Genomic DNA, 24,371 nt, shown 5'->3' on the forward strand with positions numbered 1-24,371 from the left:
TTATTTTTTTTACATTTACCCCTCTATTTTACTTATGGGAAAACTACAACATATTTACAGCTACATCACTTTTATACTGAAGAAATTTACTAAAACATTCAGACATTTAGGTTCTAATTTTAATGCACTTAAGAGAATAACCTCATCTATAATTAAATCCAATTATTTATTAAAAACTCGTCACTAATTAATGGATTATCAATGTTCATGACTGCACTGTTACCAATGCAGTTATGAATGTAGTGACTCCAAAGAGCATGTGGTTGATTTTAACAAAGAATGGAAACAATTCTTAGATATGTTTCTGTATTCATGAAAACATTAAAAAGTATATATTCTGTGCTTGGTTAAATATCAAGCACAATATTCAAGTTTAATCATTTCTTGTGTAGCTTTATCAGTGACAGCATAAATAACGTGAACTTGACACACACACTCGTCAAGTTCACGTTCTGTTGCTCCTTCATATTTCATCGTTTAATAAATAATTAGTGTAGAAGATAGCATGTGTGGAGATTAAATTGTTTAAATAATATACCTTTAGCTAATTTGACCTGCCAGCAGTTGGGTTTTATTTTACACTATGACATGCAGCACAGTAACCATAACTAAATGAAAGAGAACAAACTTCCCAGTAGTTGTGGTTCATGCTGGTAACCATATGATTAACTCTTGAATAGATTTATGGGGAACCATCTGCATTATGAGTAAGATGCATTTGTACAGTAACCTGATATTTTGATAAAGTGATCCAGACGGTTTAGTGAAAAAGGTTTATTGAGTAAGAAAAAAACTGCATGAACAACAAAGTGCAGTGCATGTACAGCTAACACAATATTTGGCATTTCAAGTACTCAAGGAACTGAGAAGTCAATTGCACAAAGAAAACTTTGATACTGTAATATTTTTTCCTGGCTCAGTTTTTTTTTTTTTTTAAATCCAAGAATATTTTAAGAAAGAAGAAAAAAGTCAGTGTGTAAACATGCTACTCTGACACATAAACCAGTTTTCTGTTTACATTTCAAGTATATTTAAGTCAGTATTAACAAAACCACGGTAAACACTTACAGGACATTAACATTTAATACCAGAACAACTGCTGCACGTTTAAGTAGACAACGCAACAAAGTGGCATTGAAACTGCAGTAGATGGGATATGAACTAGCTTACCATGCATATCTATCAACCTCTGAACAGCAGAGAAAAACATAACTCTTTTATGAAGGCACTTTAACCCCAGTCAGGCGAAAATCCAGAGGGCACTAGTGCAGGCATTTATCAAATGCTAAGTAAGGACTAGATCCATTTGCACTTCATGCCCATTTAAGATGTGCATGACTTTACATTCACCTGATGGCGCCTCAACATTTTGTCAAGTTGTGCCAAAGAGCACCTGGCCAGGTTTCCGTAATGCTTACAACATCAATCTCGCCAGGTCTTTGCCACATCTTTGGGATGTAATAACATGTACATAATAGCATTTGTATCTCAACAGTTTCAAAAGTGCATTAAGATTAAAACATTCCTCTTTTAATCCTCTCAGCAGCACTATACAACAAACAGGACATACCATGCCGAGAAAACAAAAAAAATGTTTCCAAATACTCCACTAAATAAAGACAAGCATATTAAAATATGCTTGTTGCAAAAGTGCAAACATTGTGTGTATACTGTGGTTTCCTCCATCGCTGACATGTCTGATCAAACTCTCTGCGTGAACATAAACATTAACAAAATCAACTCTTAACAGTATGATGAAATGATGTTTGGAAAGGGCTCAAACACCACATTTTAAAGTATTTGCACCACTTTCTAGTGAAATAATGCACATAAAAGTAAGATAAATGATCATGACAGTTTTCTGGAGTATTAAACCAAATTACTCAAATTACTACCACCTGCACAAATGAAGCATTTATTTTATTAGGTTTATTGACATGTACAAGGCATTGAAAGGAAAAAAAAAAAATTATCAACACATCAAACACATTTCAGATGAATCTCTGTTCACTTTTAGTCCAGGCTCAAAGTTCAAGCTCAAATGTAGTCATGACATCCCGTTGCAAGGTTAGGTCGATACCAGACATCTATATAAAAGAGAAAAAGAAAGAGCAAAACAGTTTTTTAACATGATATTTTTTACCAAAATCAAATGAAATGATACAAATGGATCACTGAAACAGATACAGATGGTACTCACTGCTTCTCGCTCGCGACGTTCCTGCGCTCTTTTGCGGGCCAGCTCTCTTTCTTTATCTAAAGACGGCTGTGTGGTTAGAGGTTGCGTTTCTTTAGCCTTTTGCTGTTCAACATGTTTGGGAGCATCCGAGGGACCTTCTGTGCAAATACTTCCAGGCAAATCCGAAACGTCCTTAACAGGCTGTGGATTTTGTTCCGATTTACATGGGACTTGTAGGCTAGAAGGAGAATACCCTAGTTACAGAGTTTGCTCTCTTTAAATCAATCAGAAAAAAAAATATCTTGGCTTATAGCAACCAAAAACTGGGATACAGGCACTCATTCATGCTGCACAGTTTAGTTTTGGCATCCTTAAAACTTTGGCCAAAAGACAACAACTGTATGCCAGAAAACTTAATTAAATCTACATATTAATTTAAATTCAGATTGAATGGTTTAACTATTAACTGTGTGAACACCTGGTCTTTTCAGGAACCTCCATCTCCTTGCTTTCATCCAACAATTTCTTTTTCAGTGCTTTTTCACGAAACATCTGGAAGCTCTCTTTTGAGGACTTGATTGCAGGTGGCATCACCGTCTCTCTCTGTCTTCCCAATCTCATCCAAGGCTCAGTGTTTTTCACCACAATATCCTAAGCAAGGGAAATCACCATGTTTAGATGCATTCACTTCAAACATTGGTGTGCATTTATTGGCATCAACCACCTAGGTTTTGGCCACTAGAGGGAAAAACCACCGAAAAAAAGTTGAGTTGTAATAATTTAATGCCTTCTGGTGGTGGAAACACCACATTTTAAAGTATTTGCACCACTTTCTAGTGAAATAATGCACATAAAAAGCAGCACATCCTTCTTGAACATTTATATAATTTCTAGCTATATCAGCACATAAAAGTAAGATAAATGATCATGACAGTTTTCTGGAGTATTAAACCAACCTTTTGGGGAATTTGGGGTTTTTCTCCCTCAGCAGATTTACTCGCAGCATCAGTGTTAGGCACATTAATCAACTGGTTGTCAGGAAGATCTGCAGTATATCGGAAATCTGCCATGATAAAGTTAACATTTCCTAACATTAGGAAGAAAACGCTTGTTTTTAAAGATGGTGATGTAATAATAAGTGATTTAAAGTGACTTACTGGGTCTTATTTCGTCTTTGGATTGCAGAGGGCTGTCTGCAAGAGGGGACAGCACTGGACCCTGCTGGAAAAGCAACATTTTGTTTAAAGACTCTGAGGTCTGCTACGCAGAGCAAGCAGAAGCTCATGGAGCAGCCAGGTACATGAAACAGAATATTTATTTGGTAATTCTGTTTGCTTACAGTTATGTCAGTCTACCTTATGATATACCTAAACTGGAAGTTCAAGCATACACTGATCTGGACTGTTAACAAGTTCAGTTGTTCTGCATTTACAACAACATGCATTTTTTCTAATACAAGACTATGTTGGACAAATGTTTTGACAAAGTAACTGTGAGCCGAAGATGAAAAAACAACAACAAACAAACAAACAAAACATATCCCTACTCAGTACTGGCAAGTACCCGAAGCCTTTGTTAGCCTTGGGTGGAAGGCCTCTAAATTACTTGGATGAGCTGGTGAGTGGTTGACATGTCTTAAACTGCTGGGAAAGATGGCAGATTCTGCTAGACTACACGTTTTTAATAAAGGTCTCTTCATTATCATTTCAGGCATGTTATTTTTTTTAAATCAGCTGCTGGTACTGACTTTGGCCTGTTCATAGTAGTTGCAGCACATGCCTACACATATTTCCCAACATATGATAAAACATGTATCTAATATCTACCCCAAATTTTTCATGTTTGTTTTTTAACTAGAATATTATAAAGCTGTTACAAAGCAGATTTTGTAAAAGTTGCCTTTGAGTGCAGAAATGTGCTTTTTGACGTACCTCAAATCTTGCAGCAGCCCAGTCCAGTGGAACTACGGGAGATCCCATGGGGGATAAAAGTGCAGACAAATCTGGACAAACAGTAAATTACAGGAATTCATTCTCAACTCATTACAATGACACAAGAAGCAGATTTCTGCACATTTATTTAAACACACATGTGCTACTATTGAGTAAAACCAACTAAAGGCAAGCTTGAGTGTTATATTCCAAACCAGGAGCAGGGGGAGGGTAAGGAGGAGCTAGTTCTTTGTCTGGCCTACCAGGTAAACGGGTGGTGGTAAAATCAGGTAACTGTTACTCTACTTTTTACGGTGAGAAAACTGTTATTACTGAGGAATAAAGAATCTTGTGGAAAGATCTTTTCAAGAGGCTGGCAAATCTTTTTTCACTTTTGGACAAATGTTGCATTTGTAAAGACAAAAACAATACCTGGAGGCGATAAAGTGAAGTCATCACAGGTTAGCGCTGCATCGTGCTGTGCTGGGTGTCCTTCCTTGTCTGCTTCCTTTACAGACTGCCCATTAACAAAAAGCTGACAAGTCTTGACGAATGCTTTCGTCAAATCTGCTCCTCCCAACATCTGTTTACCAGCAGCATGTTTCACCTTTGACATTAGAAGAAATTACAGTCTTACTTTTCACTGTAACCTGCCAGCTTACATTGGTCTCTTGAATAAAGCAAACAGAGAATCTTTTTACCTTTTTGTTAACATTTTGGCAATGGTCTTTAGATTTCCGCTTCCTCTTTTTCAGCACTGAAAAACATTGACAATAATAACTCATTTTGTGCCATAAATTGGAAAAACAAGACACCATGAAATTTATAACAATTTACTTTTCACACAACCTTCAAGAAAAGCTAAATAGTTCCAAGTGTTAATTAATTATTCATTTTTTCAGCTGGACTTTTAAACAGGTGGTTGCCCAAATACACCAAGTTGCTGCAATGTGATTGCTTGATTACATAGTTATATTAATAAGTAGCTGAACAGGTATCCGGTCTTTAAGTCTGACGTCATTAGCCGTGTCTGGGCCCAAACTCCGGTGCAGGTCCTTAAGTCAAATGATCACTGCGGGATCACTGAGAGTTGAAAAACTGTCTAAATTCTTTCATCTGTAATAGAATCATCAGTGTGGCTGCTTTACCAGGTGTAACAATTAAGTTTAACAACTAGGCATCCATGAACACAGAATTTATCACATTTAACAGAGTTAGAAGGGAGTTAGCTCGCTAGTTTCCATCTAAATATAATATACCATGCAAAGTCAATAGCAGTGATGTTTGTAGGGTTACTGAAGTTGGGCTAGCTGGTATATAATGATGTGCTACGTGATTGCTAGCTGCACAGCTATGTTAGCATAATATAAACAGTGAAGCTAGAGGACGAACGCTAACGAACGGAGGACTTTTTTCCACTCGATAAAAGTTAACGTGAGGGTTCCTGATGGTTAGGGACAAATGCAGTCGCATGGCAGGATGCTGTAAACGGACCAAACTTCAGTCAGGAGAACAAATGAGGTAATGCATCCATCATACGAGGTTAGTCATTAATATACTGCTGCATGGGCTGGGCTGTATTTACATCGTAAGGTTTTAAAAACTGAGCTTTAAAATGAATAGCGGTAATTAAAACCGAGAGAGGCTGACAGTGATCACTGACTGTTTTTAGGGGCTTTTTGAGATTAAAAAGGACAAGATACAAAGCATTAAAATGTGTTAAACAGCCTTATTAAACGCAGGGTAGTTTGGGCCCAGAAGCAGGATTCGTCATGTCATCATTTAAAGACCGGATACCTAAAAAAAGTAGCTGGTAAGCATATGATTAGATTTTTTATTTCTGTAATGTAGGCTACAGCCTCTTAAAGTTTCCTGTTCAAGCATCATGAAAAACAAGCTATTTGAGATATCTTGGTGGCATAAAATAAGAATTGTTTGTTACATAAGCTCTCATTTATTTTTTCCTTAAAAAAAAAAAAGCAATAAGACCGTCATCAGAGAGAGCACACATGCCCGACTGCACCAATCGCCCATCAGAGATGCCGTTTTTCAGCCTTGCATAAATTTACTTTATGATTTATGTTTTTTCTGTTTTATGCCACCACTATTATGCAACACACTTCAGTGCCTACTAAAACATCAACAATGAAAAAACAAAACAAAAAAAATGCCAAAAGACCGAGACTTTACTGCAGCTGTCATTGGTACAAACATGCAGGACTCGTCCATGTCAACAGATCACAAAAAGGTGTGTAAGAAATGTAAACAAAAGAAAGGAGACCTTAATAATTGAATAAATAAATATAACAAATTAATGAAAAAAGGCACCCATGTAAGAAAGAAGGGGAAAAAGAGATGGATAAGCTGAAGACAGCACCAGACCTGATTCAGAGTCACTGACATCACAGGCGGTAGAAAGACTACTCGAGCTGCTGCTGTCGGATGAGCTGCCGCTGCTGCTCTCACTTGAGGAGCAGCTGAGATTAGGAGAGGCCACGACTTGAGCTGTTAACACAAGACTGAAATTTTTACACTGTCTCACATGTGGAAGTACCATTGCAACAAATCTGTTTCTTACCTGATGACCTCTTTTTACCAATTAAGCGCTGTTCTTTGCCGACAGTCTGAGACGTTCTGCCATCCTTTAGTTTTGCAGTCTGCATTGCTCCTGTGGGCTTTGGTCTATTTTCTGAGAAGCAAGACATACAGGTCATCAACAATAGAATTGCAAAATTATGTTTCTATTTAACATAATATTGTTTTTATCGTTTAATTATTTTGCTGTAAATACTATAATTTTATCAGTTTGTGTTGAGAAGTAGAAAAATATCAGTATAATTCACATTATTTTCCACTTACTTTTTTTTTTTTAAACCTACTCTTCAGCCATTTTTGAAAAATTCATGCTAGATACATTTGTGGAGCAGAATTTTGGTTTGTAACTACTACCAGGGCCCCGCTCTGGAGCTAGGCCCTGGGAGAGTGCCAGAGGGCAAGCGTCTGGTGACCGGGCCTTAGTCCGTGGGGCGGCCAGGAGCAGTGGCCAGGAGCAGACGTCCTGGCAGACTGATCCCTGCCTACCAAGACTGGCAAGACTTAAGTGAAAACCATTTCAGGTAACTACATCATGAAGCTCACTGAGTGAAGGCCAAGGGTTTGCAGCGCTACCAACAAACCAAAGGGTGGCTACTTTGAGGAAACTAAAATATAAGACATATTTTGAGTTATTTATGCTACATGGTTCCATACATTTTGACTCATATATTTGATGTCTTCCGCATGTATTTAAAAGGCAGAAAGTAGTAAAAATAAACAAAAGCCATTAAATGAGTTGTTGTGTTGTGTCCAAACCTTTGACTTGTACTGTATGTATAAAGACAAGCATATACTAAACCAATTTTTTTTTTTTTTACCATTACTGGACAGATTTTGACTACTTGACCTGATAAGCAAGCACTGTCACTGTAAAGAGACTTCAAGTTTAGCAGACCAACTTGTATTTTCTGATTAAGTCACGCTGTACTTACTGGTTACATTCTTGACGGATTTAGTCAGACACTCTGCGACAAACCTCTGCAGAGCTCGTAGTGTGGAAGGCTTGAGAATTCCAAAGTCAACTTCAATCTCCTCCAGAGTAGAATCTCGCAGACAAGACTCCCTGGTGTGGATGATTTTCACCAACTTGCCCAGTTTGTCACCAGGCAGCTTGTTGATGTCCAGTTTTAACTGTTTCTTCTCCTGGTAAGTCATTGGTGCCAATGGGGCTGAACCCACATCTTCCATGGATTCACAGAGATTAGGAGGTCTGGTTTCTTTCCTATACATACGTACGAAATATTTACGTTTAGCTTATATAGTAGCATACACAGCCCAACAGTTTATGTTAGGTAAAAAACACAAAAATATTGATTAAGTGGGGTTCACTTACAAGGAAGAGCTCGTGCTGGTTGCGATTCTTTGAACAACAGATTTGCATTTCAAGGATTTGTTCTTTAGTCGAGCTATATCCTTTTCCCGTGATCTTTTTTCCTTTTTCAGCTTTTCTCTCTTCCTTGATTTCATCATGGGATCCTGGACAAACTTCTTCAGCTGATCACTGACAGCCTTCAACTGAAAAGGGAGCCATTAACGAGACAGTTAAGTAAAGAGCACTTTAGTGATTTATTTCTCAAAGCTTGCTTGTTACTGTGTGCGCAATACTGACCTGATCCTCCAGATTGGCAAGCCGAATGGCTACCTCTTCTGATGAAAATTCTTCCTCAGATGATGAGCTTTTGCTGACAGAACTTTCTGAAGTTGACAGACTTCCATTTCGGTTTCCTTTTCCCCTTTCTTGCTGATGTGATGTCTGACAGGACTCTGCTTCATGGGGAAGCTTCAGATACCGGGCCTCAAAAACTTCCTGTTAAAACAAAATATTTTTGCAGTATTGTTAGCAATTACACCAACTGTAATTCTTCAACTGACGTAGGTTAGTCTATACAACTGCTACAGGGGCATGTCAAAGCAATTCATTTACCAATAAGTTGTATTTGAACGCCTTTTGTTTTGTTTTTTTGAGGATGGTTAGTGGCAAAAATGCTCCATTACGCAAAAAAAATAAATAAATAAATTGTAAACCACCCCTATTGTACAAAAATTGCTCATAATCACAGGATATATAGACAAGCAAAGACAAAGACGCTTTCCTTTTTTTTAACATTTCGCAGCTGCAACTAAGTGAAAAACTATTTATCTGTTTGTTTGTTTTTTACAGTTCAATTAAAACTGGTTCAAAGTGTATGTGTGGAACAATGTGGAACATGTTACTGCTAAGACGTAGTCTAAACTATAATAAGCCCGCTGTTGTTGTGCTTCTGTTTGGTGTCTTGTACATGTGGCTGTGATGATACAACACTGTAAATGGTTTCAAATAATTTCTATGAGAACACTTGTTAACTGCAATGTCTCAGAAGTTAGCAAAGAGCAGATAAATGAATTAAGTGGGAATCTGCTCAGGAGCAAACATGGATGTAAAAATTAAGATTTCAAGTTTAGCAACTAAAACACATTTGCTTTTTAGGCCCAAAGCCCCATCCCCAGAGGAAGCAACCAGCAGCAATTTGGCAACCAGGGATGACAGGAAGCCGATGCCATTCTGCAAGCTGAGGTGTGCGGGTGCAACTTTAAGGCATGTAATTCAAATGACTTTCAATTTTAAAAAAGCACAGAATTCTGCTAAAAGACATATGAAAGGCCAGTAAATACATTACACTTTTACCAATGGCAACTAGAGTCTTGAATGTCAACTAGTGACCAACAATAAGCAACCAACCAATGTCGGACAAGTGAATTTCATTCGATGTGAATGCGGCTTTAAGGACATGCAAAATGCATGTGAAGGTAAACACAAAACAAAACTTACATTTAAATATTGTCCTACTGATTTAAGAAATCAATAAATTGATAAAATGTACCTGAAGTTTTCTTGCCATGTGTACCACCTCATTTGAAGGTGGATTGTACTTGTAACAGTTGGAGAACATCAAGCGAACATCGGCAGCAAATTCTTTTGCATTTCCGTACTCTCGTTGATCCATCTTTTTCTGAGGAAGTAACATTTTTTGTTGAGAAAACTGATCTACCATATACTGAAAATCACATTACAAGCTTCAGTTAATCAGCTCAGACATTTTACCTTGATGGTACTCAGGTCCATGGGATGCGTGATGATATCATGGTAGTCATGCAGACCCAAAGCAGCCGCATCAACTGGCACATAAAAGGGCCATGCATATGCAGAGTGCCTCTTTGAGAGCAGCTCCTTCAGGATATCATTGCAGCATCTGAGCTGCTCAGACAGTCTGACCTTCTTGGCCTCAAAGAGAGGCAAGTCTTTCTTAGGACGCTTGATGGGCCTTCCACTGCCTCTGTGGGAGATCAGCATACCAGGTGCTGAATGTTCAGCAGGGGAGACTTCACTGCTGGTGATCACTGAGGTGGTGGTGGGCTCTGCTTTCCGCTTGAGACCTTTTTTGCTCTAGATATTAAAAAAGGAAAAAAAGCAGTGGGACACAAATAACAAAACTGACAGTTAAAAGTTTGTTTGAAGGCACAAAGACAATCAGTAATAATAATGATTAATAGCTTTTGACATCATTCATTAATGATGATCATCTATATGCGATGATGCACTTACTATATTAAATGCATGCACTGTTTGAGGTCTTTGGTTAGACAATCGCATAAGGAACCGTTACCAGTACATCTAAGTTCATGTACACCGTTTATCTCACATTTTACTTAAATAGAACATTGCATGATTTTATGTATATTCTGAAAGTTGTTTGCAAACCATTTCAGTGCTCAGTGTTGAGTCAGTTTGTGCAGAGAGCTGGATGGGTAGGCTCGACTGAGGGACATCTGGAGGAATGACTGTCACAGTCTGCTGAAGAACAACCTCTGACACGAGGGATCTGTGCTTTAATGCATCTGCATCACAGGTGATAAAGTTAAACAGGAACAACATTTTATATGGTGAACAAAATCAGTGCAATTTTAATATCTTCCTGTGGTAACATCGTAACATCATTTTTGAAGTTTCTCTTTCTCATTTAAAATTTTACAAAAATTATAAGACAGGACAAAATGACCCTGCATTACTAGTTAGGGGCATGCAACATACCTGCATTAGAGTTTTTCCCTTTTTGTTGGTCCTTTGTAGTGACTTCTACCACAAACTCTTCCTGAGGCATTTTAGAAAGTTTCTGCAGGAAAAGCTTTTCGAGGGTTTTTGCCATAAAAACAATATCATCCCCGGGCTGTGGAAAGACAAATGATGCATTAAATAGGGAGAAAAAAAGGCAAATGTGCTTTTGTGACAGTTTAAACTGCTGAGATGCATTCCAATATTGTTAAGTACCAAAAGTTAAACAAAACAAAAGTGTGATTTTTTTTGTCCAACTTTTTTTCATCGTAGGACTACTTCTGATTTTTGTACATCTTGCTTCTGTGAAGGAATATGAAATGTGCTTTGTGGTTACATTTTGGTATCATACAGCAACATAACTATTATCATCTTACCTGGTTGTACACATAGCAGTTGGTGAACATAGTATTGAAGTCGTCTATGCAGTCAACTGCTTGCCAGTAGTAACTATTCTTCAGCCGCTTCTTAATGGTGCCAAGATCCATTGGATTTGTAATAATTGTATAATAATCCTAAAGACAAAGACATGAACATGAAAACATGCCTTTCTGAAGTGTGGCTCATGAAGACAGTTTTAGGTTCAAACATTAAATACACATGACCGCAGTCTTACTGCAGTGCTACAACTACAATTTTACTACTTACTGGGAGACACAGTGCCACTGCATCCACTGGCTGGTGAAAAGGCCATGAGTATTGATGCCTCCATAAAGCTTGGAGCACCACCTTCTCCAGATATTGTAGCTGATTGGTTACACGTCCACGCCTCTTGGAATTTATGACCTCTGGTGGAGGGGGATTTCCACTCACGGGGGGGCAGACGTTCACTTCAGACATTGCGATATCCAAATTGCATGCAGGGGAAAAACCGCCTGGAAATTGCTTTGCAGAAACTCGATGCTCGTACCACGTTTTCCTACATGTCAAGTGAAAAAAGGAAAGCATCTGCTGATTAAACCAACAATAATATAACAAAACTACTTTACTGCAAGAATGCTGCAAACTAGTCTATCTTGACCCCCTAAATTCTTAAAAATTTATATTGGGCATTAATATTCCCTGTGACTGCTATAGCATTCATATTCTTAATATAAAATTGAAGACTTAAATGTCAAATACATACAGTTAAAATTAAGTATTAAACATGTCACCAGTTTTCTAAGTAAATATATTTCGAAATATGCTATTTACATCAAATTCTCCCAAGATGTCAGTAACAATCCATCCATTTCACACGTGCAAGGAGTCAAACCATAGATATCCATAAATTATGTGTAATAATGAGAAATGACACAGGGAAAAGTATTGAACACATGAAGAAAGAGGTGCAAACGGGTATGGAAGTCATGACACAAGCTGAAATCTATCAGTAATTAGAAAGCAAGCCTGCGTCTTTATCAGCTGATATTAATTTGCACAAAGTCCCAACTGAAGGCCTATAAAAAGATGTTTCATTACCAAGGTGTCACACAGCCAATAAATAATATAAAAAGAAGTAGTAGTAGTTGTAGGTGTAGTCGTCACACAAGAAACATCCCATGATGGGTAAAACTACTGATCGCACTTAAGACCTTTGCAACCTTATTGTTGCGAAACATACTGATGGCATTGTTTACAAAACAATTTATAAATTGAAAATGAAGCTGCTAGGACGGCCAAGCCAATCACCCGACCTGAATCCAAATCTATGGAAAGAACTAAAGCCCAGAGTTCAAAGCAGGGGCCCAAGGAAACCTTCAGGATTTAAAGACTGTGTGGAAGAACAGGCCATGCAGGAGGCATCCTGAAGCTGTCATCACCAACAAAAGGCTTTTGTACAAAGTATTAAACAAATTATGAAGTTTTAAAGGAATTTCATTAAGTGTGTTCGATACTTTTCCCTGCGTCATTTCTCATTTTTACTCATAATTTATGGACATTCATGGTTGGATTTCTTTGCATGTATGGACTGGATGTGTTGTTGCAAATTTCTGGTGAGAATTTCATGTTAATGACACCTTTAGAAATATCTTTATTTAGAAATTTGGTGACGTCTTTGATACTTATTTTACCCACTGTATGAAAAAAATGTAAAGCTGCAAAGGATGAATCTTTTGTCTCTTAAAAAACCTTAATATCAATAAATGAGTCTAACAACTATCGTCTCTTCAGCAGAAAATGAGTATGTACAAACACTTCTTAGATTTATAGCAGAATCAAAACAGAAAAGAAATATTTTAAAAGAAAAAAAAACTAATCCCCTCTCCAATGTGGACTCACTGATTACAGTAGGCCATGCACAATCCTGTTTACCTGTTTAATTGAAAAGATACTGCAATAAATATATTTACTCAAACCAAAATTTGATTCCAATGTATAGATAACCCCCCCCAAAAAAATCTGATTAATGTTGCCGGGGGCATTATATGTCAATCTAAATTAATTCATTGTTATAATTAATCTTGTTGGTTAAATAAATACTTTCTACATTAAAGTAAACATCCACAGAAATATACTGACAATACATCTACAACACTATACAGGTATCAACTCTTTCAGAATGGAAGGTTAGGAGAGGCTCATTTGTGCTAGACACATGTAATACTGCCATCTACAGCATCTCTCCAAAACTGCTCCAGTGCACATTTTACTTCAGCAACAGTAAAGCTTTGTAGATTTGACCAAATAAAACAACAGTAATAAAGCCAAAACATTGGGCTCCTTTAGGTATAAAACCATATCCATATGAGCCAAGTTACAAACTTCAGAAAGATTTTTTTGGAGTCCCCTCATATTTAATAAGGGTCTCACATCACTGATATTCGCATAAAACTATACAATTCAGATGAGGCAGCAGTATGTCTGCATCTTTTTAGTACACTATGTGGTCTGATACGTTGAGGTGTTGTTACCCATCCTTTTCAATCATACATTAATGAGCATTCTAAATAGTTAAACATACACTGGATTACTGGAAACAGTCTTATTAATCACTTAGTTGTGGTCTCCTTTTAGTGCTGGCTGCCAGCAGTTGTTCAGGGCCTGTTCAAGTTATTCAGCATGACACTGAATTCAACTCTAAAAAGAGGATAATGGTTTCTACAAACATATGTACCATAAGTGAATTTTTCCCCTCAATGTGTTTGGGAAAGTCATTTGTAAATGTGGTGACTAAAGATCTGTGTAATGATGGTGATATACAGATTCACAGTTGTAAACTGTGTGCTGAAGGAAATATGTTGGATTGCAAATTATACACGTACAGGTGAGAGGATTCTGGATTTTGCTCAAGTTTGCAAGCTAAGTATTTCTCTCCTGACCTCCTTTGTACATAATAATGATGATTTGAACCAAACACCCAACACTCCATCAGGCCTGCTGATTTTCAGTCCAGTTCTTGTGTAATTTGAAATACATTAGCCTTTTTCCCAGCTTCCCTTCCTTAAAAATTACTTATTGACACCCACCTAGAGAGCATTTCTGATGAGGCAGTAAATGGATCTTTTTGCAGCAGGCTGCAAGTAAGAAGGCGAGTAAAGATTCATCCCTTAAGTAAGGTGCCTTTTTGATGCTTAAATGATTCATAGGTCATGTTATAACAAACAAAAAATCCCCTGAAAATGGTCAGGTACAAGAATTGTACTGAAATTGAGTTAAAAGACAGCCAATGTCCATAGAAATACTTTGAAAGGCCTTCGGAAAGCCTGGAGAGCTATTGCTGAATACCAAGTCTGTGTGCATGGTAGTAAAATATCGACAAATTAGGGGCAACTCACGACTTATGCACAGTACTAGGCATCAATATCGTACATTTACATTAAATATTTAATATTAAATATGTATTACTTCTCTACCAATTAAAGTGCGTCACGTCATCTGCTTTTAAGCAACGAGCAGCCAGGATCTTGGAGGGATGCACAGGAGCGCATCTCTCGCCCTCTCTGTCCAACCAATAAATGGCAGGCACATTTGTGGGACCCATAAAACCAGCTTCAGTCTCGCCCACCGGTTAGTCTGCCTGCCAGCTAACGTTACCAACAGTCGGTGTACTATACCAAACAAAATAACCGCAGTTGCAGTGTACTATGGGGCAATTTAAGTAGTAGCATTTTGTATTTTATGCACTAACAACCCTGATAATGTCCTAATGCTCCCGGATGAGTTTGGTCGTCAGCGCTAGAAAGTTAAACGCTTTCTATTTCTCATCTCTGCACATTTTAGCAGTTGCATCTTGCACAAAAAAACCCCTTAACAGCTAGTTTGTAAATTATTTTCTTCTTTTTAACGCAAGTCGCTTTAAGCAAATATTTAGCGCGGCTAAGCGCGCCAATGTCTAGCTAGCGTTAACCAAAGTGTTTAGAAGCTGTCACGTTTCGTTAGTCTTCCTATCAGTTTGTTGACTTTTATATAAGTCCAACATATTGGAAAAAAATTCACCAACCACCATAACACAAGTTTGCTCTGGTTATCATCACCACTACCTTCGTCGTCGTCTTTGTCGTGCTATCAAACATTACCTTACGAGATTTCGCGGAATCCTGCGTTCAACTCTTCGGTAGTGGACGTTTCTACGGCAACTAACTCAAATTTATACACCTCTGCTCAAGACTCCAGACTTGATTGGCCTACATCCTACCTACCTACCCGAATGTTTGTCTTTGAAAGAGTTTTTAAAAATGACATTAAAATCACCATCACAACGCCTCCCACAAAGTGTTTAGCTAACTGTTTTTCTCTTTAAACCATGATTTATGTTGAGCGTTCCCAACAAAATGGTAAGTCGATAACATCCCAGTACATTATCGGTTGCTTCCGCTGAGCAACTCCTGCAGATAATAATGCCACTCGCCTGGTTTGTGAGACTGCGAAAGCGGGCTGCGGACTTGTGATAACTGTGGCGGGAAACGTGCCTGTGGATCACCAGGAACAGAAAACTGGGATCTGGGCGGAGCGATGAGTTCACGGGCTGACTCAGAAACGGAAAATTTGCATTCATTAAACAGGACTAACAATTCTCAGCAGCGAACATCCCTTGTGTTACGTGTACTTGATTTATTAAGCGATTTTGTCTATCGTGTTTTTTTAAAACTATATTTATATGAAACAACTTGAATTACGCCCTTTTACTCAAAGTTTGTATTTTATTTTTTTGTACTTTTGAAAATGCAACGAGACATTATAATTCTAATCAATAGTAATAATAATAATAATAATAACAATAACAATAATAATAATAATAATAATAATAATGGATTGGATTTATATAGCGCTTTTCAAGGCACCCAAAGCGCTTTACAATGCCAGTAAACAGTTTTAAGGGCTATTCTTAGTTGTGAAAGTGGAAAATATTAGAGGGCTTGAGGTGAATGTGACTTTTACAAGGATCACCTGAAGCAGACATAACTTTACTTCCTGTGAAATAGACAGGCCTTGAATTTAAGCTGAAGTTGAGTTAACATTTAAAAATAACAAAATAGGTGTTAAGTACGAACAATTTTAGAACCAGACTTCAATGAGTTTGAGTGTGTCTATGCAGTGACAATAAAAATTGCCAGGATTGGGTCAAATGTCTTCATTGTGCCATTTAATGTAAATTTGTGCAGACTAATGCACCATGTCACAAAACTCAGTAAATCTCAAATTGGTTTCTTGAACATGATGAGTTCACTGTTCTGAGATGGCCTCCTCAGTCATCAGATCTCAATCCAATGGAGCACCTCTGGGATGTGGTTGAGCAGGCGATTTGCATCATGGATGTGTAGCTGCAAATCTGCAGCAACTGCACAATGCTATGACATCACTATGGACCAATACTTCTGAGGAATGATTCAGTTACCTTTATCATCTTGTTTAATCTGTACCATGACAAATGAGCGTAGTTCTGAAGTCAAAAGTGGGAACAACCTGGCACTACCAAAGTGTACCTAAAGAAGTGGCCGGTGAGTGTATTTGTGCATGCATTTTTATATGTAAATAACCTGTTTTTCTTCTAAGGTAATCTGGAAAATATTGCATTTTTAAAGTCTTTAGCTTGTCAGTAAAGAGGAGCATAAATCTAATTCGACATTAGTCACTTACACCTTCTTTCCACAAGATGGAGCCATGGCCAAAAATGTGTGGCGAAATTAAACAGCTTCGAGTGCAAAAGGAGGTGGCATGTTGCTTTCCTTTATGTCCCTCATACCCATAAATTATTTAACTGGAATATTCACATTTTTGTTTAAATGTCATTATGAAATTATTGGCTGTCATTTAAACATCTGCAAGTAAACTCAGAACATTAACAACAGTTTGTTTTTTGGAGGTTTTAGTCTTTTCTAAAGGCTCACTTGTATATCTTTGTAAGTAAAAGAGATTTTTGACTGCAGTCTAAAGTGAAAACACGTGTTTGCATGTATATTGTAATTTATATAGCATCAAACTAAATTTAAATGCAAGAAATAGACCTTTGAGGAACTGAGGCAGAAAAGGGTGTTAAACAGTCTTCAGTATACCAATAAAAGACCAAATGCAAGGAAGTTCAGAAAGCGAAAGGTATAGGCAGGCAGAATGAGTTTTGAATCTGAGCGTAAATACTGACACAGTGTGAGTTCCCCTGACAATTACCGGAAGCTTGTTGAGAAGGGAGGAGGTCATAAAGGAAAAGGTTCTGCCCTGCCCATGTTTCAAAAGTGAGGAGAAACAACGGGTATTTGTTTTTGAATGAACAAACATAAACTTCTCAAAAGAAGTGAGGGAAGAGACACTGTTTACACATTTAACTGCTTCTAATCAGAAGTCAAATAGCTTTAATGCTACTTTATGTTACTTGGAAAGTACTTGTCATATTATTTTCAGGAAAGGCTTTACATCTGGTTTACCACATTCCAAACCTTTAGTGATCCTAGGTGACGCATTGTTCTGTATTAGCTAAGCAAATCTTAAATAATCAGGATTAACTCTAATTCAAACAACAACACATCAAGACAGACATGATGGTTAATATAACTTAAATTAATACCAAAATGACTAGAATATTTCCATTTTATAAAATTGAGTATTTATGCATTAAATACAATTTGATGCTTGCACTTTTACTAAACCGTGGCATTATTACTTTGCTTAAAACTTTTAATGTATTTACTTTTTAAAATTCCCACCTAAGATGATCCTAAATTCAGTAGCAACTCCAAAGCTATAAGGCAATAAATAATATTTGGCTCTATTCATAAGACAATAAATGTCTTTTCCCTGTAATTCCAGTGGGATTCTAATCCAAAATTCATACACAGCGTAAATAAAAGCCTGACAACAATCAGCCAGGAAATGATGATCTTATTAAAAGTGTTCTAATTCTAAGTCATTTCAAAACTATAGAGTTGAAATATAGCCATGCTACATTAATTTTATTCTCCGTAGTTGGGCTGGGAATGTCTCGTGTTTGGTAACCCTTGAAAAATGTTGGCGGGTTGCCTTTTAATAACCGATATGGCCTGTTCCTGGAGCAGGGTTTAGTAAAGGATGGCACTTTTCTTACCTCTGCTCCTGCTGCCTGAATTGCTATTTCTAATGGTCTAACTCCTTCACTGAAGAGCAGAAAACATGCTGAGGAAATCCCTACCTTGCTCTATACCATCCATAAGAGGGCAACAGAATCCATATTTTTATTATGCTACACTTTATGTTTGTAAATAAAATGCAATTTCTTATTTTTCAGCTGTAAGTCCAAAATGGGAATAAGAAATACTTAAAAGAACCTACTAAATCTCCTGTTGTGCATCACATTTAAACTGAGTGACAGAAATCACCACAAAACTCTGTTGTTTTTCTAAAGAAAATTGCAAATTACAGGGAACCTCTAATGCAACTCTGGTAAAATGAAAGTGTATTGCCTTTTAATAACAGATATGAGATGATCTCTAAGAAGTCAACAATTTTTTTTCCAGGTGACCTTTAAACTATATGTGAGATTAACAGAATGTATTTCTTGTGTCTTTTTTGTTTACCTTTATTTAAATCGTTAAAAAAATAACCTGGAAAAGTACTATTAGAATAAAGAACAGACTAAATGAAAGTCTAAATTTTTGAGCACATTGAGGGACTTCAGAATCTCATATGTAAGTTTACTGGCCATGCCCGAAGGAAGAGGTGCTGCCAATCTGTCTGGTTACTTAATAGCTACGTTAAATTAACATTACAAGAAGACTTTTACTATGCTTTCACAGCTGACTACCTTGGCGAAAAAAAAATACATGTGCAGATTTTTGTGTCCACCTGCTGCATTATTGTCCTCATATGTTGTTACCAGATGGAATATCCATTCATCTAACTTAAGATGTCTGGAGTGGTCTAGCAGCATTTGGTTTGGTTTTAAAATGAATTAAAAGCAATAGGCCACATTTAAATAGAAATCAGATGTGTTTCTGCAATGATTTAGGAGAAAAACCCCAGTTTTACCATAAAACTAGTGCTACAGTAATGAAAGCCCTCTCATCTTTCCTGCTACTGATAGGTATTTGAAATCAAAGTGAGAACATGTGAGATGCTGTCCTGGTCAGTAGTCAAAGACACCGTGCTGTACCAAGAGCCAGCTGGAATGAGGCTTTAATGTTGGCTTTGCCTTTTTTTGTGGCCTTTGTGTGATTGAGAAAATGTGGGGCAGAAAATCCCTCTTCACTCTGTCCATCTGATAACACACTGCAATCCAAGTCAACAGCAGTCCAATAACAACCCTGCCCTGCTCAAACGTTTGGAGTGTCCAAAAAACATTGCTGAAGCGAGGACAAAGCAAGAGGGGCTATCACTGTGATAATAACTTATTCTTTTCATTCAAAAAATATTGTTTCAACCCAATTCAAGATAAAATATTATCAGAGAAAAAAAGGCTTGTCTTGCATAAAGTACATCAGATTTTGGTCTTTTTGCCATACTTACAGAGGCAAATATTTGACCCTCTTTAGAACAGTGGCTATACCTATACAATGGAGGTGTCTAATTGTTCTTCTGAGATGACTGCTGAAAATATTGACTACTGAGATGCAATGTGTTTGAAAGTGGGGGTGTGGGGCACACAATACTCTGAAATACTGATATCTGATGTCTTGTAGTTATACTGCACTACTAACAGTGTTTTGTGACACTTATTTTTTGTGTTTATCCACCTTGTAAAAGACGCTGAAAAGGTTGCGCTTTAAACTTGACCACTTTATATTCTGCATATATTTATTATACTCTTCATTCTGGCTTTAAACACATTATTCTGCTTTTGTCATCTTTTGAAAGATTACCTTAGCCATAAAAAGGAAATGATCCTTCCAGTATAAAAAGAAAATCATTGTCTGTGTCCTTGAAACATCATGTAAAGAAGCCGAACAAAAGAGTTTAATGTATTATGGTTAGTCCATTACTTAACATATCTGTATATGTAATTTATATTTACCTGTAAGAATACATTAACCACATACAGCAGTGATAGAAAATAACAATCCAGCAAAAATGAACATGTTCAAGTCCAGATTGTCTAAAACTGTAAGTTTTCTTTTGCGTGTAATGCAATTCAGCCAAGATCACTTATTATTTCATGCGGTGACACTTGGTGGCACTCAAAGTAGAGCAATATTAGTGAAAAGCATGGTTGGTCTTGACAGGTAGAGCAATCAACTGGGTCAATAAAGAGTCAAGAACGGGAGTTACATTAATGGAAAGTGAAGAAGCTTCAGATTGCTCATATCTTTGATGCACTGTTACACTTTCTATTCCCCTTCATCTCAGCTGTATTCACAACCCTAACACAGTGTAAATAAACAAAGTGGAACACTTTAACGGAGACATGCATATGTATGAGATGTAAAATAATTTGATCCCTTTGAGCGTTTCCTTGTCAACTCTCAAAAGCAGCACATCAGTGTGTTTTTGTGTGTTTTCCACAACAAAAGTTTCCTTCCCTCTTGTCACAGGTGCCACCTCATTAGTGGTGAATCACTAAGCTGACATTTATGTTGTACCAAGTCATACAGCATCTCCTTTTCGCTGGGAGTCTGATATCACAGCAAAGCAATTTGGTGTTTGTTTAGCAGCGTACGAGAGATTTCACACGCAGGAATCGCTCCACACACAGTTTAGTGCTTGTGATGGGGGTTGCAGGGTGCTGAAATAAAAAGGATGTGACAAAAAATTGTTGTGAGAGCTGTAAAAGAAAAAAACAAAACAAGAAACTTCCTAATATTAGAAACCGCTTCAAAATGTTTAAACATACAAATGACTGAGATGATAAATATGAAACTAATACATAATATTCCTATCTTTGTTTCTAATGAAATGATCACAGTGAAAGGCAAAAATTAAAAATCTTAAATTAAAGAATATATATAGAGAAAAACAACAACAAAAAAACAGCATCTTAAATTCATAACGGTTAATGAATGCCATTTTAGAATGGCCGTCTCATGTTTGCTCTACTTCACATGGAAAGCAATATTTCACAGAGTGTTTTGTGTTTTCTTTTTGTCATTTTGCCGAACAAAAGGAATTTAAAGTATGTAGGCCCAAAGGCATCACATCAGTCACACTGTAACCTCTAAACTGTCTTTGTTTGAGGCCCTCTGGTGGTCTTTGATCACTATCTGGTGACATCAGATCTCCCATTCACCATAAAAAACATTCACTCCAGTCAAATGGCACATTTAAAGTAAAACCTCAGGACTTGATCTCTTGACCTTGACCTCTGCACTGACGGAATTTGATGGCTCTGTTATGCTTTTGGGGCCTGTTTTGGAGAAATGGGTTCCTTGGTCCCCCTTGTGTGAAGGATCCTTGTAAATAAACACAGAATTTGACTCCCTGTGATGAAACATTTCTGTCCATGTAGGAGGAAAACTGCCTCCGCCCTTAGGCCATGAGCGGTCACTGAATGATTTCATGAGCGTGAAAGTTATGTCCCATACCTACCCTGTCATCCGTCCTGCGTCAGCTGGCCTAAAAGCTGTTCTGGGAAAATTTGATAGCCTGATACTTTCCCAAAACACTTCCCAAAACTGGATTTTCTTTCATTTGTCACTATCTTTAGGCAAAGAAAACAGACAAATTACTCCATCAATGAACATCTAATGTCTTTCCTGTAGTAATTACAGTAATTTTTGCTAAGTAGTCATCATCATGTGACAATCAACAAATTCAAAAAGGTAGAAAACTTTATGATTTTTTGGCGAGAGATTTCATGAGATGTTTAGTGACTGCATCTTCAGCCCAGTGGGCATTTCAGACACTGTGCAGTGCAACCAGTCACTGCTGCTCTCAATCTGCTGAAGGTAATTTCCTATCCATTACACTTTCAGAGTGCTTATATAAATAATAAACCCAAACTGAGTGCATATGGTCTTTTTCACAGCAGACATAGTAGAAAATAGTAGGAAAAGCATAGGAGTTCTTCAACATTAATGATGGCGCTAATGTATTCAAATGCGTAATGGTCCTGAACATAAAGCAGCTAGAATAGACTTCAGCTGTCATAACAGACTTTTTTTTTTATATACCTGCTCCTTGGATTTGGCTTAAAGTACAATCAGGTTTTGGGTGGGTTATGAATTCCTCCCATCGTGTTGCAGCGATGCTGTGATTTACTCTGTTTGTATGCTTTTCGGATAGCACGCATCCAAAAAGCATACACATCAGATACAGATTGGATAATTTAGACATCATTTGAACTGTACAACCATTCGGTCCACTTCTGGATTTCCTGCAACAGTGGTCTTTTCACAAAATATTATTGTTCTTTAGCAAGTTACTGCAATCCCAAGTGCCACTTGGGCTTGCAAGCTGTGTCTGCTTGCAATCCCAAGTATGTCTGCCATGTTTGTCTCAGTTAAATAAATATTGCCAAAGTTTGACCTTAGTTTAGTTAAAGCATATAGATGATGATGGATGATTTAACAGTCGTAATATGCAGTAGAACACGTCTGAGTGTTCTACTGCATATCATATGTTATAAATCATGGTATTTTGTAAAACTGTAATTGCACATTATCCTGTGCATGCCGATTTTTAATAAACTGGACATTACATGCCAAAGGATTACACAGAAACACCCTACCGCCAAACACCTTGTAACACAATTGTTTTCATGACTCAAAACAAAGTCCTCTTGCTGCAGCAAAAGGTACACATCAAACAGAAGTCTTGATTAACCAGATATTTTTATTACCTGTCATAATAGGCCTCCATGTAGATAAAGATCACTCTATTGGCCTATGTGGTGAGATTGACCTGTAGCAAGCCTATACAGTTACAGTCTTTATGTTTCATATGGGACTGAAGGGTCCTTTTGAGAATATTAAAGTTACGCACTCTCACATTCGGACTTAGATATGTGCGATCACTTAAGGACCTTGTGATCCTCCTGCAGGGGCTCCTGAGCAGACCGTGCACCCTGCTTTGGGAAGCTCTGCCGCAGCAGCTCAGCCTCCTCCCTCCAGGCCCCGCCCCCAGATGAAGCCCTCAGTAAAAAGGCAGACAGATAGTAGTAAACTGTTAGAAACTTTGAGCGAGTGCGGTTGTTTGAACACAAAGTGATAAAATATCCCGTCGACATCGTCCTCTGTGATTTTTTATTTACTACATCAAAAATAACTGCGTGAATGTGCAGCCGAAATAACGACTTTGATATCCGCATCCACCGCTGCGACCTCAACTTCAACCAAGTTTACTTGGGCATTTTCTGAAGACTCTGCATGGTATGTCCGCTTGTTTTCAAGACCTAAGGCTTTGACTAGATAACGCTTAGCTTGTGTCCAGAAGATAAGGTTTATGTAAAGAATGTCAGGTAGCACTGTGGGTGTGAATCCCCTGAAAACGCTGTTTACAGTTACAGTGTACTTAGCCGCTCAAAACTCCAGCAGAACATCTGTCATGATTCCGCTGACATGCTCTCCCGCTATCGTTGAAGCTACGGGCTAACAGCTAGAGTTGGATGTCTCGAGACCGGTCTTGGTCTCGTGACCGGTCTCGAGACCACTTTTACGTGGTCTTGGTCTCGTCTTGGTCTCGATGGACTTTTGTCTTGGTCTTGTCTTGGTCTCGATGGACTTTTGTCTTGGTCTTGTCTTGGTCTCGACGGACTTTTGTCTTGTCTCGGTCTTGGTCTCGCTGTTTCAGTCTTCCGTTCTCAAATCGACATAGTGTTCGGGAGATTTGGAGTCAACCATTAACGGAGCGGGGGGTGGCTTACTGGGCTTAAGCCCGGGTCATTTTTTCAGAAGCATGGGGCACCGTCGTAAATCCCCCCTAATTTTGGTATGATCCGAGCTCAGGCAGTAGGCGACTGAGCACAGCACGCATGTGAGCGAGGGGGGAGAAGCTGCTGCCTGCGAGTTTGCTGCAGACAGAGGAGAGCTTAAGTTTGACCAGGTACCAAAGCAAATCATTCGTACTGAACTAATACTGTAAATATGACGGTGTATCACAAACGATTGATATCAAACTGATCAGTTGGTTGCGTTACTTGCTCTTCGAGTGAATCAACAAATGGATAAATAAAAGCCGAACAACAATGCTGATTTTTAGAGAGCCTTAGCTTACATTTCATATTTTCAGTTGTTACCCTCCACGGCTAAACAAACTC

The 24,371-nt window shown here is 37.8% G+C and overlaps 2 protein-coding genes and 1 long non-coding RNA gene across 9 annotated transcripts in view; 1 reads left to right on the forward strand and 2 right to left on the reverse strand.

The window, feature by feature from the left end:
• Positions 1-769: 769 nt before the first annotated feature.
• Positions 770-15,727, reverse strand: brdt (bromodomain, testis-specific). Of its 5 annotated transcripts, none has more exons than XM_031757867.2 (20): positions 15,627-15,727; positions 11,444-11,714; positions 11,173-11,310; positions 10,775-10,910; positions 10,445-10,581; positions 9,788-10,129; positions 9,567-9,695; positions 8,315-8,512; positions 8,039-8,220; positions 7,638-7,927; positions 6,689-6,799; positions 6,493-6,615; positions 4,812-4,867; positions 4,543-4,717; positions 4,111-4,181; positions 3,337-3,400; positions 3,136-3,242; positions 2,658-2,830; positions 2,201-2,417; positions 770-2,087 (listed from the first exon to the last, which is right to left on the reverse strand). In XM_031757867.2, exons 2-20 carry the CDS (start codon positions 11,633-11,635, stop codon positions 2,025-2,027), a joined length of 2,904 nt encoding a protein of 967 aa, XP_031613727.1. In that variant the 5' UTR covers positions 11,636-11,714; positions 15,627-15,727; the 3' UTR covers positions 770-2,024. The 5 variants fall into 5 exon arrangements, with proteins under 5 accessions (XP_031613727.1, XP_031613725.1, XP_039462142.1 ...); XM_031757865.2 differs by lacking the exon at positions 15,627-15,727 and adding an exon at positions 15,295-15,618; XM_039606208.1 differs by lacking the exon at positions 15,627-15,727 and adding an exon at positions 15,259-15,279.
• A 4,388-nt stretch (positions 15,728-20,115) lies between these two features.
• Positions 20,116-23,073, reverse strand: LOC120436081. Its single transcript, XR_005610117.1, has 2 exons — positions 22,956-23,073; positions 20,116-20,903 (listed from the first exon to the last, which is right to left on the reverse strand). It is a non-coding gene; the product is annotated as an uncharacterized LOC120436081 (long non-coding RNA).
• The window catches only part of tgfbr3 (transforming growth factor, beta receptor III), a 73,562-nt gene continuing 72,186 nt past the window's right edge, over positions 22,996-24,371 (forward strand). For all 3 annotated transcript variants that reach the window (XM_039606428.1, XM_039606431.1, XM_039606432.1), the window contains exon 1: positions 22,996-23,484. The gene's annotated coding sequence lies outside the window, so the exon portion shown is untranslated. The remainder of the gene's footprint in view (positions 23,485-24,371) is intronic.

The sequence above is a fragment of the Oreochromis aureus genome, linkage group 23 (assembly GCF_013358895.1).
Source record: "Oreochromis aureus strain Israel breed Guangdong linkage group 23, ZZ_aureus, whole genome shotgun sequence".
NCBI classification, from domain to species: Eukaryota; Metazoa; Chordata; class Actinopteri; order Cichliformes; family Cichlidae; genus Oreochromis; species Oreochromis aureus.